This window comes from Dendrobates tinctorius, unplaced genomic scaffold (genome assembly GCF_039654945.1).
Source record: "Dendrobates tinctorius isolate UK_male_01 unplaced genomic scaffold, ASM3965494v1 ptg000158l, whole genome shotgun sequence".
NCBI lineage: Eukaryota > Metazoa > Chordata > Amphibia > Anura > Dendrobatidae > Dendrobates > Dendrobates tinctorius.
Window position 1 is genome coordinate 22,043,140 of NW_027361825.1, and position 17,475 is coordinate 22,060,614.

The following is a 17,475-nucleotide window of genomic DNA, read 5'->3' on the forward strand; positions in this document are numbered from 1 at the left end:
AACCAACAATCAAAAGTGACCAAAACATCAGCCAGAAAGCATTGGTACTGAGATGTGGTCTGTGGTCCCCACCTGCAGAACCACTCCTTTATTGAGGGTGTCTCGATAATTGCCAATAATTTCCATCTGTTGTGTATTCCATTTGCACAACTGCATGTGAAATTGATTGTCAATCAGTGTTGCTTCCTAAGTGGACAGCTTGATTTCACAGAAGTTTGATTTACTTAGAGTTATATTCTATTGTTTAATTGTTCCCTTTATTGTTTTGAGCAGTGTGTATATATATTTATTTGATGGGTAGAGTTGGCATTTTTATTGGTATTGTTTTGGGGGTACAAACATTTAATTTAGTCAAAACACAATTAATTCAGACCCCGCAAAAAAAAGACACAAACCTAAGACCAGGCAAAATACATGCAGAAACCAAACTAGACCCCCCCAAAAAATTGGGCCTGACACTTCCTAGAAGAAGGTTTGAGCGCCTGGTACCACACTCCTGTTTAGGTAATACTACACTTGCAATATCACGAATATATATGTTCGATTTATTAGCCTTGACATAATGCCATTGTGTCATAAAGCAATAATAGAATGGTGTGACAGTGCCATAATGCCATGGTGCAATAGTGACGTAGTGCCATAATGTCATTGCGCCATAGCCCATACCTCTCACTGCCTTCTTTTGGTCTCATTATCGCTCTCTCTTTCAGGTTCCATATCAATTTTAAAACAGTTAATGGTGAAGTCGCTTTTCACTTCAATGTTCGCCTTAATGAACGTACGGTGGTGCGGAACAGCAAGCTTGGGGGCTCCTGGGGCTCTGAAGAGAGGGGCGTGACAAACAACCCCTTTGTGCCAGGGCAGTATTTTGATGTGAGTATCGGTAGATGATCTAAGGGTTCACAACCAATAGAGGAGCACACCGCCCATGGTTTTACCTTGGTGACTGATCTGGCATATTATTCTGTTCTCACAGATCTCCATCCGCAGCGGCACTGGCCGATACAAGGTGTATGTGAACGGGCAACCCTTCTGTGAGTACGGTCACCGCTTCCAAGCCCTGCAAATGATTAACACCCTGGAGGTGGAAGGCGATGTGGTGCTGTCACTCGTACAGTTTTAAGGAATCCTCAAATGTGAAGAACGAGACAGAAGAAGTCTGGTCTTTGGATTAGCTTAAAAAAGTTTTTAAATGACAGATATTAAGGTCAAAGATTTCCAAACTCCGTACTTGTGATTGGTATTAATAAAATACTGCTCATTTACAAATAATAGTCATATTTGAATTCAAATCTGTTCTGACTGGGCCTAGATATACTCGGCGGAGCAGACGTGGTTGGCTTCACATGCAGAAACAAGCAATTTATACTGGTCGCTGTCGTCTCAACAAACTTTGCATGAATCAATAGTAAAAGGAAATCTAAAAAACGATGGAATATATCAGAAAATATACTTCTTTATCCGCTTATGAACCACTTCTTTCCTCACAAACCTCCTGAATTGTTATCCACTATGAAAAACTACTCCTTGCTCAAGAAAATACAGCTCACTGAGGTATCAGATTACAGCTGCCTATTGAAGTCTATAGAGAGGGAAGAAGGGAGAGGAGTGAAAGAAAAAGGCAGAGATATAAAGAGACAGTGCTGATGCTTTTTAGTATTTTTTTCTACTTTAAGTATTTTGTCTCACTTTAGCGAAGGATTCACAGCTACACTGCTCAGTACTGCTGTGTAATGTCCTCCGTGATGTTGCTCCTATAGATGCACTACAGAGACATGAGAACAGGAATTCCCTGTGTCTGTGTGTGCAGTGCATGGGAAGCATCACAGCTGCTAGTCTTCACCTACTAGCTCAGAGACAATTGAGAATTATAAATGGAGCCCCCGGAGATAAGAAATGCAGTATAGAAGTCACATAATGATCACAAATAGTGTTATCCTTCATTTACCAAAATGACAGCTTATTCACCTGATGTGACAGGTATGTTTGGAGTGCAATAGCTGGCGCCCCTGCATAGTGTCCCCTTCTCCCTCCATGAAGGGACGCCGACTTACCACCCCAGCCCCTCAACGTGGTTTGCCAGTGTGCTCCTGCTTTGTGTGGTGTGCACGCTGAAGCTCCCAGCAGTACGCCTAGTGCACGCGTGTGTGGGCTCCCTTGCTCTTAAAGAGGTAGCGCACACAAATAATAAATGCCTTCAGCCTGTAGCTAAGAGGCATTTAGTATAATTAGTACACCTGCAAGATGCCTCCCAGCCAATTGCTGGGATTCATCCTGTATAAAAACTCCCTCTCCCTTAGGGAATCCAGCAACGAGTTAAGTCATTAGGCAGTGTGGTGTTCTACCAGCACAGTTGTGAGGTCCCCTGGCCTGGTCGCAATGTGGCTATTGTCCTGAACCCGAATCCCTGGTCCCGGTGCGGCCAGTGTCCTGAACCTGAATCCCTGCTCCCGGTGCAGCCAGTGTCCTGAACCTGAGTCCCTGGTCTCGCTGCGGCCAGTGTCCTGAACCTGAATCCATGGTCCCGGTGGGCCAGTGTCCTGAACCTGAATCCATGGTCCCGGTGTGGCCAGTGTCCTGAACCTGAATCCCTGGTCCCGGTGTAGCCAGTGTCCTGAACCTGAATCCATGGTCCCGGTGTGGCCAGTGTCCTGAACCTGAATCCCTGGTCCCGGTGCGGACAGTGTCCTGAACATGAATACCTGGTCCCGATGTGGCCAGTGTCCTGAACGCAAATTCCCTGGTCCTGGTGGGGCCAGTATCCTGAACCCGAATTCACTGGTCCCGGTGTCTGAATCCCTAGTCCCATTGGGGCCAGTGTCCTGAACCGGAATCCTTTGTCCCTGTGTAGCCTGGGCCTAAATGTTGTCCCCCGGTCCGTGTGCAGCCAGTTTCTGTTCATTATCCTACACCGGTGTGTCTGAATGTAGCCATAGTCAGTGTTAGCGAACCTCAGCAGCTGCACTATCGTGATCTGCCCAGAAGTTGTACCTGCAGCCCAGCCTATCTCCACCATCAAGAGCTCCAGTGAACACCATGTAGCTGCTTAGCTACACCCCTTCCTGGGTAGGCCCAGTCCTGTGGCACAGTGGGTCCACAATTCCACTTCCACCACTATTGGGTGTAACACACTTCAACTCCTTGGGCACTGTTGTCGTACTTGTACGGCGGCCGTGTGCCATCACTATATGTAGCGTGTACAGGAGCTTAGTCCAGATACATTTCCGGATCAGCCATAAAGCGGTATGTCATAAACTTGCTTCCTATGGCTGCAGGGTTGAAATGTACAAAAGCTAAAAAAATTGCTTTACTGAGTTCAGGTGCTTATTTGCAAGAACAGGACTACGCGTCAGAGGAAAATCATCACTTTTATGGGGGTTTTAGAGACGATACTTGCAAACGGGCAACTATGAGAAGTACTATACGGATGTATACAGCTTGCGCCGTTGCATATTTATTGTACGGGATGTTCCAGCCCCTCCTGACTGATAAGCTTGACTAATAATATCTGCCCTGCCCCATATAACACACATTACTTTGTAATAATTGCTTTGTGGCCAAAGGGAAGGGAAATGTGTCACCTGTGCTCCATAGGAAATCTCAATGTGAGGATTAACGTTAGGGCGATGTGTGAAACGTGCAGGAGGGTGGAGAATGAAACGCGTTTCTAGCAAATAACAACAATTGTCAAAGACCAACCGTTCGTGTTTCAGTTTACACAACCCTCAAAATGTGTCATCATCCCCCACCCCAGGCCTGGACGAAGGCGTAATGTAAAGCTTCAGGACCATAATGCAAAATTAGTGACAGTCCCCCAATCATCACGTGCCTTTATATATACCGCTGTGTGACGGATGGATAATAGGGCCCGGAAGCGACTGCTACTTCTCCCTCGCCTATCGCTAAAAAAAACAATTGCTTTGGCCGCTATTTTGCAAGGAAACATTTCTTGCTATATTGATTAGTACCATGGTCCCGAATCAATTTGAATAGTTGCTGTGTTTTCAGGTTTTCATAAACCAATAGTTTAAGCCAGTATAAGACATTTTGTAATATGCTTTTTCTATAAAAAGCTGAAATATATATTTTTCTCCATGAGTGAAACATTTCATATCCTCCGTCTGGCCTCCTAAACACCGCATTTACTCTGGAAAAAAAAAAGAAAAGAAGTTAAATACTGTTGGCTCACTGACTGTATAATATTATTGCTGCCTATTGAAGTTTTTGGGGTGGAAGAAGGATAGAGGCATACACACATCCACAAAGTGTGCGGCTGCTCTTTTGTCACACTGTGACGGTCCTCAATAAGGAAGGGGGCCTCAAACTGTCCCTGGAACTGGGCCCCTAGCTATCCATGTCCTGGGGTCCTCTTGAAGGTAGATAGGCTCGAGTCTCTGCCCTTACTATGATCCTGTTAACCCCTGATCTGTTCCCTCCTCCCACTCTATGAGGCATGGGACAGAAATGTAAGGTGAACAAGACACAGATAAAACAGGGATAACAGAAAACCTGTATCATACAAAAGCTCTAACCAACAATAGGGAGGAGGATAGGGACAGGGAGGAATAAACTAAATGGGGACAGGGACCAGGAGATAAACACACGCGTGCTACAGCAAACCACAGAATACTACTACAACAACTCCACTCCAACCACTTAGTTTTAGTACAGGAAGACGAATCTTTCACCAGCAGGGTCAAGAAGGTATGACCAGTTTATATAGGGAGAGGTAATGACAGATCAGAAGCACCTGAAAATAAAGCTGCAGGTTTCTGACCAGCATACAAAGCAATGGCCGGAGCTGAGCCTCCCCCTCCCTCATGGAAGAGGTGTGGGCAGAGGCCAACATGACGGGGGGTTGGAAGGAGAGGGTGGGGGGAGCGTTTTTGGGGGAAGGGGCGTCGCACATATATAAGGGGGTGCGGCGGGCCTTCCTCCCTCTCTGTTCCCGCTCTTACCGGACAGCTTGTCACCAGGCCTCAGCATGTCGGACGTGGATCGGGCCTTGGAGTGCCTCCGGGAGGCGTCCTTGTCGCAGCCGCCGGGTTGGTTGGCGTCGCAGCTGGCCTCCATCACGCCTGGGACCCCTGAGCAGGTGGCTCAGCCGGGGATGAGGGAGCAATGAGCAAGAAGGGTGAGGCCTCCCGAGCGGCTCTCCCCTGAATCGGCTCCCCGGGCCTCGCGACGGCGCAGGAGCCCCTTTCGGGACCCTCCAAGCAGGGCGCAGTGCGCTCCCCCTAATAGCGGGCCCCGGCTTGGGAGGAATCCGCATGCCCGGCGAGGCTCTGCGGCGGTGTCCAGCCTGACGTCTCGCTCTGCTCAGGGGGGCGGGGCTGACACACGCCAGGCGACGCAGCTCCACAAAGGCATCGGGGGGCTGTGTGGACGGCTCTCCCGCAGCACAGCCTGCTTCCCGCTCCGGGCCGCGGTTGGCCAGCTCCAGGGCGGCGGCCTGCCAGGCGGCAGGGCCCAGCACTTCACGCCTCACCAGGAGGGGGACATCGGGTGGGTCGGGGGGGCTGCGGCGGGGGGGTGCCCGCAACGTGGTCTGCCTCTGACGCTGGGCGGTACGACAGGAGGTCCTGCAGCAGGGATCCAGCGGCCTGCATTGTGGCAGGGCCCATGGCTTCCACCCCCACAGACGGCGGCAGGGGGTGCACTTCGGGGGCACATGCCGCATCACCGGGGGCCATTTCAGCGCGGTCAGATGGTGGGGGATCCAGGACCCTCAACGCGGCGACCCAGGCAGCGTGGTCACCAGGAGATCAGCAAGCGGGATCCCCCTGGGTTTCGGGTCCTGCATCCCGGTTCCTCCGGAGGGGAGTCCTCGGTGTCAGCGTCAGTCCAGCGGTGTCAGCATCGCTACCAGAACAGGTGGAACCTCATCCGTGGATCCTGGTCATTCGGCTGGAGGGCCCACAGCCCCCTCGCAGCCCGGTGAGTATGCCTCTGTGTCTACTGTGTGTCAGCCATTTTTGTCTTCCTCTTCGGCTGGTGTGGACTCCCCGGCGGATGGTACTGGGGTGGGAGGGGGCGTAGTTGACATGTTAGGGGACGTGCGCAATTTACTGTCACGCTTGGAACGGGGTTTTCTTGCGTCATCTCCATTGGCGGCTTGGGTGGGGTCACAGGCCGGGGGGCAAGCGTGGCCGTGCGGGTCAGAGCCGACCGGGCGTGCACGAGACCCGGTGTCGGTGTCTGTGCAAACGGAAAAAGAAAAGGAGTGTCGTGTGCACTTGGATGACAGGGCTCATGGGGAGGTATACGTATGTTTTGAGGGCCCTCTGGGGGCTCATTTAAAAAAAGAGGTAAAGGAGCGCATTTGGAAGGATGAATACGTGGAAATTTTCTCATTGTTGCCTCTCGAGAAATTTAATTTGGACAAGAGTAAGAAAGAGGATAGCAAAAAGGAGGAGGAAGAGAAGCGTAGGTGGCGACTCATTCCTCAGACGTTTGTGAATTGGCAGCAGGCGTTTGCCATTTTTGCAAGCATCATCGGAGAAAAGGCCCCCGATAATTGCTCGGCATTGTTTTGTTACCTGGATGCGATCGGGGAAGCTTACAGAGTTTATGGGGGTCAGGCTTGGCTGCGGTATGACCAGCAATTCCGGCAGAGGAAGGCCATTCGGCCAGCCATTCGTTGGGACCAGAAGGATATTGGGTTGTGGATGTGCGTCATTTTCCTTTCATGGGGGGGCTGGCAGCACCAGCCAGAGCAGCGGAAACGCCAGCACCACAAGTGGAAGCGGGCAGGGGCAGTCAGGAAATCACAAGTTGGGGGTTTGCTGGCAGTTCAACGACGGGCAGTGCAAGTTTGGGGCGAACTGCAAATTCAAACATCTCTGCTCCACCTGCAACGGTGCCTCACACGGAGCGTCTAAGTGTTTTAAGAAAGGGAAGCCAAGAGCCGGGGGCCGTAATTCAAAAGAGGGAGACTCCAGTGAATCTGGAAAAGATGGTCCCTTATCTAAATAGATATACGGACAGAGAGAAAGCGGCATTGTTATATGCAGGTTTTAAGGACGGGTTCGTTATTCCTCAGCCCCCTTTCGTTATTCCGCTTGTTCTAAAAAATTTGCTCAGTCGTTTCGGAAAAAATTGAAAAAGAGGTTTCTTTGGGCCGCATGGCGGGCCCTTTCAAGTCTCCCCCGTTTCCGGATTTGGTGGTTTCCCCTCTGGGTGTGGTTCTGAAAAAGGAGCCGAATAAGTTTCGGCTTATTCAACATTTGTCGTTTCCTCGGGGGAGGTCGGTCAACGATGGGATTGATCCGGAGATTTGTTCAGTGGTCTACTCGTCGTTTGATGAGGCTGCTCGGTGGGCGCGGAGCTGCGGTCTGGGGGCACTCCTGGCTAAGACTGAAATTGAAGCCGCGTTTCGCTTATTACCGGTTCATCCAGACAGCATGAGGCTGCTGGGTTGTTTTTGGGACGGCAAGTTTTTTGTGGACAGGTGTTTACCAATGGGTTGCTCGTTGTCCTGTGTGTATTTTGAGGCATTTAGTTCTTTTCTGGAATGGGTCGTTCGAGAGGTTTCTGGTTTGGACTCAGTCATCCATTACTTGGATGATTTTCTCTGCGTCGGTTCTGCAGATTCATTGCGTTGTCAGAGAATTCTCCAGGCTATTGAATGGGTTGCTGAGCGATTTGGCGTACCGCTGGCGCCCGGTAAAACGGAGGGCCCGAGTACGTGTCTGCGTTTTCTGGGGATTGTCATCAACACTGTCACGTGGGAGTTCAGGCTACCTGAGGACAAGTTGGTGGATTTGAGGGCGGAAGTGGTTCGGGCGCGTCGTTTGAAGAAGATATCGTTGCGTGACCTCCAGTCGGTGCTGGGGAAGTTGAATTTTGCGTGTCGGGTGATGCCGATGGGGCGAGTTTTTTCACGTAGGCTGGCAAGCGCTACTGCAGGGATTCAAGCCCCCCATCATTTCATCAGATTGTCGTCGAATCTCAGGGCAGATTTGGCAGTTTGGGAGTCTTTTTTAGACGGCTACAATGGCCGCTCTTTGGTGATGTCTGAGGTCGTTGGCAATGATGTCTTGGAACCGTTCATGGATGCTGCTGGCGGTATTGGCTTCGGTGCTTACTTCAGAGGACAGTGGTGCGCGTCTTGTTGGCCCGATGAGTGGATCGCAATCGGTTTCGTGCGTAACATTACGTTATTGGAGATTTTTCCGATCCTTGTGGCTGTGCATTTGTGGGGGTCTGCGTTTCGGGATTGGCGCGTGCGTTTCAATTGTGACAACATGGGCGTTGTGGGTGCAATTAACGGTCTTACTGCGTCGTCCCCTCCAGTCGTTCGAGTGTTGCAACAGTTGGTTTTGCTATGCTTGTCCTTGAATGCGCATGTGACTGCATCTCATGTTCCTGGAGTCAAGAATCACATAGCTGACTCTCTCTCTCGTTCGCAGTGGGATCGTTTCCGCTCGTTGGCACCAGAAGCGGAGGTCGAGGGTTTAGCTTGTCCGGAGGAACTGTGGAGCTTGGCTTACGGGCCGCAGAATCGCTGATTGAAGCTTCCTTGGCGCCTAAAACTTGGGAGACTTACCGGGCAGTGTGGCGGATGTGGGAGGAAGTTGTTACGGCTGGCCCGGTCGATGGTTTCAGGCAAGATCAGGAAGGGATGTTGTTGGCCTGGTTGGGGCGCGGCTCCGTTGAGGGCTGGTCGTGTGCAAAAGTTTCGCGCGTTTTGGCCGGTTTGTCCTTTGGCTTTCGCTTACGCGGCAGTCGATATTTGACAAAGACGTTTTTAGTCAAACAAGCGGCGAAGGGTTTTCGTCGGTGTCGAAGCAAGCGGGATTTGAGGAGGCCGGTATCCTTTAATTTATTGGAGCAATTGGGCCTTACTCTGGAGTCTGTGTGTTCTACGCGTTACGAGGTCTCGTTGTTTCGTTTGGCTTTCTCGTTCGCATTTTTTGGGGCTTTACGGGTTGGTGAACTTGTTTCTTCCAGTAAAAAATTGGCGGGTGGGTTATTGGCCAGGGATGTTGTAATGATTTCGGGCGGGGTTGAATTTTGGTTGCGACGTTCCAAGACGGATCAGTCGGGAAGAGGTCGCTGGGTGGTGTTGGGCAGGGTGCCTTGTTCTTCAATGTGCCCTTCTCAGTGCCTAAGGAATTTTTGGGACTTTTGTCCCAGCTTGACTGGGTCCTTGTTGTGTCATGTTGACGGCGGTAGTTTGTCCCGATATCAGTTTTGTGCCGTTTTTAAGAAGTCCGTTCGGTTGCTGGGCCTGGATGACTCTCGCTTTGCCTTTCCTTCAGGATAGGGGCGGCAACGGAAGCGGCAGTGGGGGGTTTGGATCCGGCTTCTATAATGCACATTGGTGGTTGGAAGTCTAACCGATATCGGAGTTACGTTAGGCCTTAGTTTTGGGGGGTGGTTTTTCGGGTTAGAGCATATATGGAGGACAAGGAGTGTTAAGTTTGGCTTACATTGGTGGTTTATTTTGTGATGTTAGCACTCCTCCTTTTTTGTTGCAGGTGTCGAACCTTTGCTGGTTTGGATTTTTGGGCACTCCTTCGTTCATTGGGGAGCCTTGCGAGCCGATGTCAGAAAGGAAGGCAGACAACTGGGCTTCCCCAGGAACACGACGGTGGTGCAGTGGCTCGGCTTCAGGGGAATGGAATGGCGGAGGGTTTTACAGGAAATTCATGTGTGTGCCCAGTTGGACCGCGCACCGGACATTCTTGTTCTTCATGTCGGGGGCAATGATTTGGCGGTCAGGCCGTTTCGGGAACTTATAAAGGACATCAAGCAGGATTGCTTGCGGTTGTGGTTGTTGTATCGGGGGGCACCATTGTGTGGTCCGAAATCGTTCCACGCAGGCGGTGGCGTTCCATGAGGTTCCTGGTCAAGGTCAACAAGGCCAGGATTAAAGTTAACAGGGCGGTGTCTTCCTTTGTGGTAAGGAACGGGGTGTGGCGATGCGTCACTTTGATCTGGAAAGGGGCGAAGGTGATTTTTGGTTGGCGGATGGGGTTCATTTGAACGGGGTTGGCTCCGACATTTGGACTCTCGGTCTTCAGGAAGGCATTGAGCGGGCCATAGCATGGCGTGTTCGGGGGGTCTCGGGCCCTTGAGGTGTTCAAGGTCCCTCGTTGTGGCGTCTTGGAAGGGGGGGAGTCCTTGGAGTCGTTTGGAAATTGGTTTTGGAGATTCACTGTATAGGGTCTCCTCCGTTTATAAGTTGTTGGTGGTGATCTGGTGAAAGGTGAATGGGGAGTTTCCGTAAAGAGTGCGGATCCCCTAGTTGCCTAGTGGACAGATGTGTCGGTGGTTGGAGCTCCTGAGCCTGTGGGGTAACGGCTGGGAGTAATATGTTGGGTTCTGTCCACAGCATTTTTGGGGTCGATTCACCTAGATCTTGTGGCTTCAAGGACTCCTCCTTCCGGGTTCAAGTTACTGTATTTATGTTATTCATAGTACTTTGTTATTATTGTTGTTTGTTTAATAAAAGGCTGCTGTGGCCATATAAATTCCAAAAGAAATCTTTGGTCTTGGGTGTTATTATGCAGCGTATGGGGTTTAATACGAGTTGGAGGGGGGGACGCGGGGGTTTAGGAGGGTCCCGTCTCCCCCGCTAGGAGCAACTTGACAATACCAACGTCAAGGGTTGTTAACCTCTTCAGCACCACAGGAAACTAAGTCCATTTAATCTGCTCGGCTACACCGCCCAGTATTGCTGTATAATGTCCCCCATGCTGCTGCTGTGTCTGAGCACATGCTACATAGAGAAAATAGATTAAAAACATATGTGACATGCACAAGTGTGAACAAGTCGGTCAGACAATACTCACACCACCCAATGGCTGAAACACAAGAAAACACAAAATGACAAATTTGCAAAAAATACTCTGCAGTAAAAAGCATGACAGTAATCAGCAAGTGCTGTATAACAAATACAGGGTATTTAGTCGATACGTTTTTTGCAAAAAATGTATACCAAGCCGCTTCACCACGTCACGGTAACCCTTCACGAAGCAGTCCCTATCTAATGTATTTAAAACCTGAACATGTGAACAGTGTCTAAATGAACAGGATACAGACAGGCGCCTCCTAGCATATGGGCTTGTGGTGTAAGACAGCTCATCTATGTGCATGTCACACAGGAGAGGGGTGGGGTCTCCCAAACCATGCTGAGCAAGAAAAAAACGGATTAAAAACATATGTGACATGCACAAGTGTGAACAAGTCGGTCAGACAATGCTCACACCACCCAATGGCTGAAACACAAGAAAACACAAAATGACAAATTTGCAAAAAATACTCTGCAGTAAAAAACATGACAGTAATCAGCAAGTGCTGGATAACGAATACAGGGTATTTAGTCGATAGAGAAAATAGAGCAGGAATCCCTCATTTAAAGGGAATCTGTGTTCTATTTTTTTGCCTATAAACTGCCAGTACCGCCATCAGGGGCTTATCTACAGCATTACAGAATGCTGTAGATAAGCCCCCGATGTACCCTGAAAGAGAAGAAAAAAGAAGTTATATTATACTCACTCAGGGGCGGTCCTGGTTCGGTCCAGTTACGGAGGGTGTCACGGTCCGGTCCGGCACCACCCATCTTTATGCAGTGTTGTCCTCTTCTTTGCTTCCCGTCGCGGCTCCTGCGCATGCGCACTGCTCTGCCCTCTTCTTCCGGCGCCTACGCACTGCAGTACTCTGCTCTGCCCTCAATATGAGCCGCGACGGGAAGAAAAGAAGAGGATGTTACTGCATAAAGATGGGAGGCGCCGGACCGCGACACCCTCCGGACCCGGACGGACAAGGACCGCCCCCCCAGTGAGTATAATCTAACTCCTTTTTCTTCTCTTCCAGGTTACATCGGGGGCTTATCCTACAGCATTCTGTAATGCTGTAGATAAGCTCCTGATGGCAGTGCCGGCAGTTTATAGGCAAAAAAATAGGTGACAGATTCCTTTTAAAGGGAATCTGTCACCCCTTTTTTGAGATATCATATAATGATATCACTCAATTGTGTGTCACATAAGGATTCTCTTAGTACTTTTGCTTCCCCCTGACCCCGCACCTTTCATGCATAAATATCTTTTTATATTGGTTCAGATGCATGTAAACTGCCACGGTCCGGTCCGCTGGGCGGGGCTTATTCACCTGCTACCCCCCCCCTGTCTTGCTCTACACAAGAAGAAATGCGTAGAGCAAGACAGGGAGGGGGAGCAGGTGAATAAGCCCCGCCCATCGGACCGGACCGCAGCAGTTTACATACATCTGAACCAATATAAAAAGGTATTTATGCATGAAAGGTTCGGGGTCAGGGGGAAGCAAAAGTACTAAGAGAATCCTTATGTGACACACAATTGAATGAGATCATTATATGATATCTCAAAAAAGGGGTGACTGATTCCCTTTAAGAAGACTATGATGGGACTTTGATGGAGTACATCACTATAAGTCGACCAAAGGTTTTTCATATCAGCACATTGAGGCAGTGAGCCAGGAACAAAGGCTGAATGAATATGACGGAGACCGTGCCCAGATTTCAGGTGTGTATATAAGGAACCCGCTCTGTGCACACAGCACTTGCACTAAGGGGACAACATCAGACATGGCGTTTGTTTCAGCACTTGGCTACCAGCCGGTTTACAATCCGGTAAGTAACGGCTTAGTTCTTCCTATATTTTTCTAAAAAAAAATGTAGGTAAAAATGTTCTACATTTTTCCAAAACTGAACAGTAATTTTCATTATCCATTGTGTATAAATGCAAATATGGATAATTTAGACCAAACCTCTCTAAATACAAACAATGTGCAACGTTCAGGAATATTGGCATTTACAAAAAAAAAAAATTCTCTATGGGGTTCTGTACAGGTACCATAAATATTACAAAGTTTATAAGTTGATCAATTAATATAAATTGCACTTTAGCCTATATATGTTATTGCATAAATTATATGAAACTTTATTTTTATTAAATCCAATGAATCATATTTAAAAAAAAAAGAAAACTCAACAATTTTGTGTCCACAGCTCCTATGCAAAGCTATGTGTCTCTATGGTTACAGACTACAATGAAAACTTTGAAACTTTTGGGTAGTCTGATCTATCAGCCATGTGTTTTTCTGGCAGGTAAACTGGTTCCCATTTTGTGTGGAAGTGGATTAGTCCCTTAACCCTTATACAGGTTCAACTAAACTGAGCGTGCACGAATGTGGAGAGGGATAGGAGGAACGGCAGTCAATTAAGCACTCGATCCACTGAGAGCTATCTGATGTGCATGGCCAACTACAGAAATGCCCAAAATAATTAAAAAAAAATCACATAGGTATACATGGGAGCTGTAGAACCAAAATGTCATCATTTTTAAAACAACTGATGCTGTTTGCAAAAGTATACACACCCTTTAATATGTCGTTTTATGGTTATTCTCAGCCTCATTCTTTTATTTGTCCATCTTTGTTTAGTCTATTCCTTTTATGAACCCAATTTATGGCGGTCTGCGGGCTGGAATGTCGGTTTACATCCAGGGTACGATCCCTCATCACGCTAACAGGTAACCCATCATAGAGGACACTGACATCTAGAATGATTGAATGACAGATCCCAAAGTAAGGGCATATATGTATATATCAAAGAAGCAGAAAAAATGGTCACCGAAGCCTGGTCATTAGTGTGGAAGAGCCAAACAGCACTGGGAAAGGGGCCAAATTTTAGCATTTGCATTGGGGCAACAGCTATTCTGGGACTTTGCTGTGTAAATCAACTCATCCATTTATATGACTTTTGGTTGATTGTTGTAGTATCAGTACAATTTGGATCTCAGTCGCCATTTTATTGCAGGTATTATAACACAATCATTATCTCATTGTGCTCCCGTAGGCAGAAGTGCACACCCTGTGAGTCAGAGCCTTATCGAAAATGACTGAATTGGGCAAATGTTGAGTCCAAAGCTTATTACACTTGGTTCCAAAGACTTTTCAGGGTGTGATACCTTTATTGGATGTGTCTGCTGATAGCTCTTAGAAGAGTATTCCAATTTAAATGAAGATTTTTTTTACTTAAATTCATGTATATGGGGCTAAAAAATTTTTTTTTTTTTTTTTTTGCACTTTGGTTGCATTCGAAATATTGTAGCGCTTTTCTTTTACAGGTTCTTTTTGTTTCCCTGACACATTCAACGTAGATGTGGTCTGTGGTTATAAATCAGCTGAGAGGCGCTGAAATAAGACAGATAAAAGAGATAAAAATTCGGTCACAATGAGCTCAGTCACAGTTTCTCAGTTAGCTCATTCTGCAGATAACAATAGACAGTGAAATGCAAATGTTATAGAAGGCAAACAAATATCAGCTTTATTCCAATGCAAAACCATCGACTTCAGCAGTGTCATGGACTTTGAATACTGAGGTAGAGCGCTTGAGCAATAAGTACATACATCACCTCCTTCTAACTGTGGCCTGAGAGACATGGGACCTCCGTTCTAGCAATTAATGGGGTCCCAATGGTCAAACCTATGCCAATGTAATGGCTATCACCTGTCCTGTTTAAATTCTTCACTGGTTCCTCACCCATTATCATTTCTAAAAAAAAAAGACCAAGCTGAGGCAAAGTGCTCTGGGCAATGCTTAAAGGGAACCTGTCAGCAGGATTGTGCACAGTAACCTACCATCAGTGTCAGGTCGGCGCCGTTATACTGATTACAATGATACCTGGTGATGAAATCCGACTTGTGGTTGTTGTGTAATCTTTACTCTCAGTTTTGAGTTAATGATATGCTCGTGTCCAAAGGCAGGGCTGTGGGGGGGTCTTCATAAGGTGTTCTGATTAGGTATTGAGGGCAAGTGCCAAAACAATTATTGCTCTTAGAGGGAACCCGTCAACAGGTTGCACAACAATCACGAGACGGATTTCATCACCAGTATGGTAATCAGTATAACGGTGCCGACCTGACACTGTCTGTAGGTTACTGTGCATAATCCTGCTGAGAGGTTCCCTTTAAAGGCCCCGTTACACACATCAATGTCCCAGCGATCCCACCAACGATCCGACGTGGATGGGATCGCTGGGACATAGTTAGCTGATCGCTGCTGAGCTGTCACATAGGCAGACTCACCAGCGATCAGGACCAGCGAGCAAGCTGGTATCCAAGGTAAACAGCCGGTATCTAAGAGCCGCGCGGCTCCTAGATACCCGCTGTTTACATTGGAAACCAGCTCCCAGCGTCGCTGATCGCTGGTCTCTCGCTGCCACACGCAGCGATGCACGCTGGCCAGCGGGAGACCACCGATCAAAAAACGGCCCAGGACAATCCTGCATGATCAGGGATAACGGGCAGAGGGGCCGGTCACTGATCCATGTCACACACAGGGATCTCGCTGTGTGTGACGGGGCCTTAAGAGCAGTTATGGTTTTGGCAAAGAACATGCACTTGCCCTCGACCCTTGCAGGGATTTTCGGACATTTAGAGAATTTGGTGCTCATATTTCGAAATGTCCTACAATAGGTGAAACCCCTACAGATTACACAATGATAGTGAGAGTCCTGGGAGTCTTCATCCACAGATATCACATGGATAATAAAACACCAAACATGCTGCTCTCAAAGAGATGTCAAGAGAGGTCCTGCCATAGCAGCACAGAGGATGTGCTGCTGTGGCAGTATCTCCTGACATCCTCTGTGCTGCTGTGGCTAGCTTTCCTGACATCCTCTGTGCTGCTGTGGCAGGCTTTCCCAACATCCTCTGTGTTGCTGTGGCAGGATCTCCTGACATCCTCTGTGTTGCTGTGATAGACTCTCTTGAAATCATCTGTGTTGCTGTGGGAGGCTCTCCTGAAATACTCTGTACTGCAGTGGCTGCCTCTCCTGACATACTCTGTACTGGAGTGGCTGCCTCTCCTGACATCCTCTGTGCTGCTGTGGCTGTCTCTCCTGGCATCCTCTGTGCTGCTGTGGCTGTCTCTCCTGGCATCCTCTGTGCTGCTGTGGCTGTCTCTCCTGGCATCCTCTGTGCTGCTGTGGCATGCTCTCCTGACATCCTCTGTGCTGCTGTGGCTAGCTTACCTGACATCCTTTGTGCTGCTGTGTTTGCCTCTCCTGACATCCTCTGTGCTGCTGTGGCTGGCTCTCCCGACACCCTTTGTGCTGCTGCGGCAGGCTCTCCTGACATCATCTGCGCTGCTCTGGCGGGCTCTCCTGACATCCTCTGTGCTGCTGTGGCTAGCTTACCTGACATCCTTTGTGCTGCTGTGTTTGCCTCTCCTGACATCCTCTGTGCTGCTGTGGCATGCTCTCCCGACACCCTTTGTGCTGCTGCGGCAGGCTCTCCTGACATCATCTGCGCTGCTCTGGCGGGCTCTCCTGACATCCTCTGTGCTGCTGTGGCTAGCTCTCCCGACACCCTTTGTGCTGCTGTGGCTGGCTCTCCTGACATCATCTGCGCTGCTCTGGCGGGCTCTCCTGACAACCTCTGTGCTGCTGTGGCAGGGGCTGTGTACATATAATTGGTTGATGTAGATGAGGGAGAGCTCACAAAGAATTCCCGGCTTTAGTGCGCACGGCTCAGGTTCAAATGAGCTTATTACAGGGACCAGAGGCTGTCTCTCTCTCTCGCTCTCTCTCCCTCTCTCGAGGTGTGAAATAATAATAATAATAATCTTTATTTATATAGCGCCAACATATTCCGCAGCGCTTTACAGTTGAACAGTTTCAAACACAACAGTCATAAGTAACAACGTTAACAATACAATAATTAAAGCGAAATAAGACGACCCTGCTCGTGGAGCTTACAATCTACAATGAGGTGGGGGGGATACAAAGTGTCTAAAGTCTCATGGATGGCAGAGAAACCTGGTTGTACATAAGGAACAAAGCACATGCAGAGGAAATAGATGCAGGATAGAAGCTGTACCGATACATGAGCAGTGGAGCCAGCTGTAACCAGGATACACACATCCAGCCTATATTGCTGAGAGAGTCACTCCCACATTAAAAAAAATATCTGAAACTTGGGTCAGGCTGCCAACTGCATATTAGGGGGTATGAAAATGAATGAACAAATAAAGATTGTAGACTGAATCATAGTGAAATTTTACTATCAAATGTAACCACACATATGTAAAAATCAACTTTTCATGTGAATGGTGTCCATAGACTTTAAGGTGAGGACTAAGAAACCAAAAGACTTTTCTGAAATAGCTGCTATGTTGTGGTTTTTGTCCTGTTCACAGGTTCCATGTGAATTTTTCATGTGGGGGAGACATTGCCTTCCACTTTAATCCCCGCTTTGATGGGAAGGACAGGGTGGTGTTCAACACTTGCCAGTCTGGCTCATGGGGAGGTGAAGAAATAAGAAAGGATGGATTTCCTTTTCACAAAGGGAAGCACTTTGAATTAGTGTTTTTTGTTAATCCTGGAGGCTACCAGGTAAGGAACCAAATGGATTTCTCCTAGTTCTAATAAACCACATTCTCTGATCCAAAATGTACCATCTTTCCTGCACATGAATGTTAAAGTG

General features: G+C 48.3%; 1 protein-coding gene across 1 annotated transcript in view; it reads left to right on the top strand.

The window, feature by feature from the left end:
• LOC141052201 (uncharacterized) overlaps positions 1-17,475 on the top strand; it is a 42,964-nt gene that overhangs the window by 18,802 nt on the left and 6,687 nt on the right. The window contains exons 9-13 of the mRNA XM_073549419.1: positions 711-873; positions 977-1,117; positions 12,443-12,616; positions 13,429-13,517; positions 17,189-17,384. Coding sequence (XP_073405520.1) covers positions 711-873; positions 977-1,117; positions 12,443-12,616; positions 13,429-13,517; positions 17,189-17,384 — 763 coding nt within the window. The remainder of the gene's footprint in view (positions 1-710; positions 874-976; positions 1,118-12,442; positions 12,617-13,428; positions 13,518-17,188; positions 17,385-17,475) is intronic.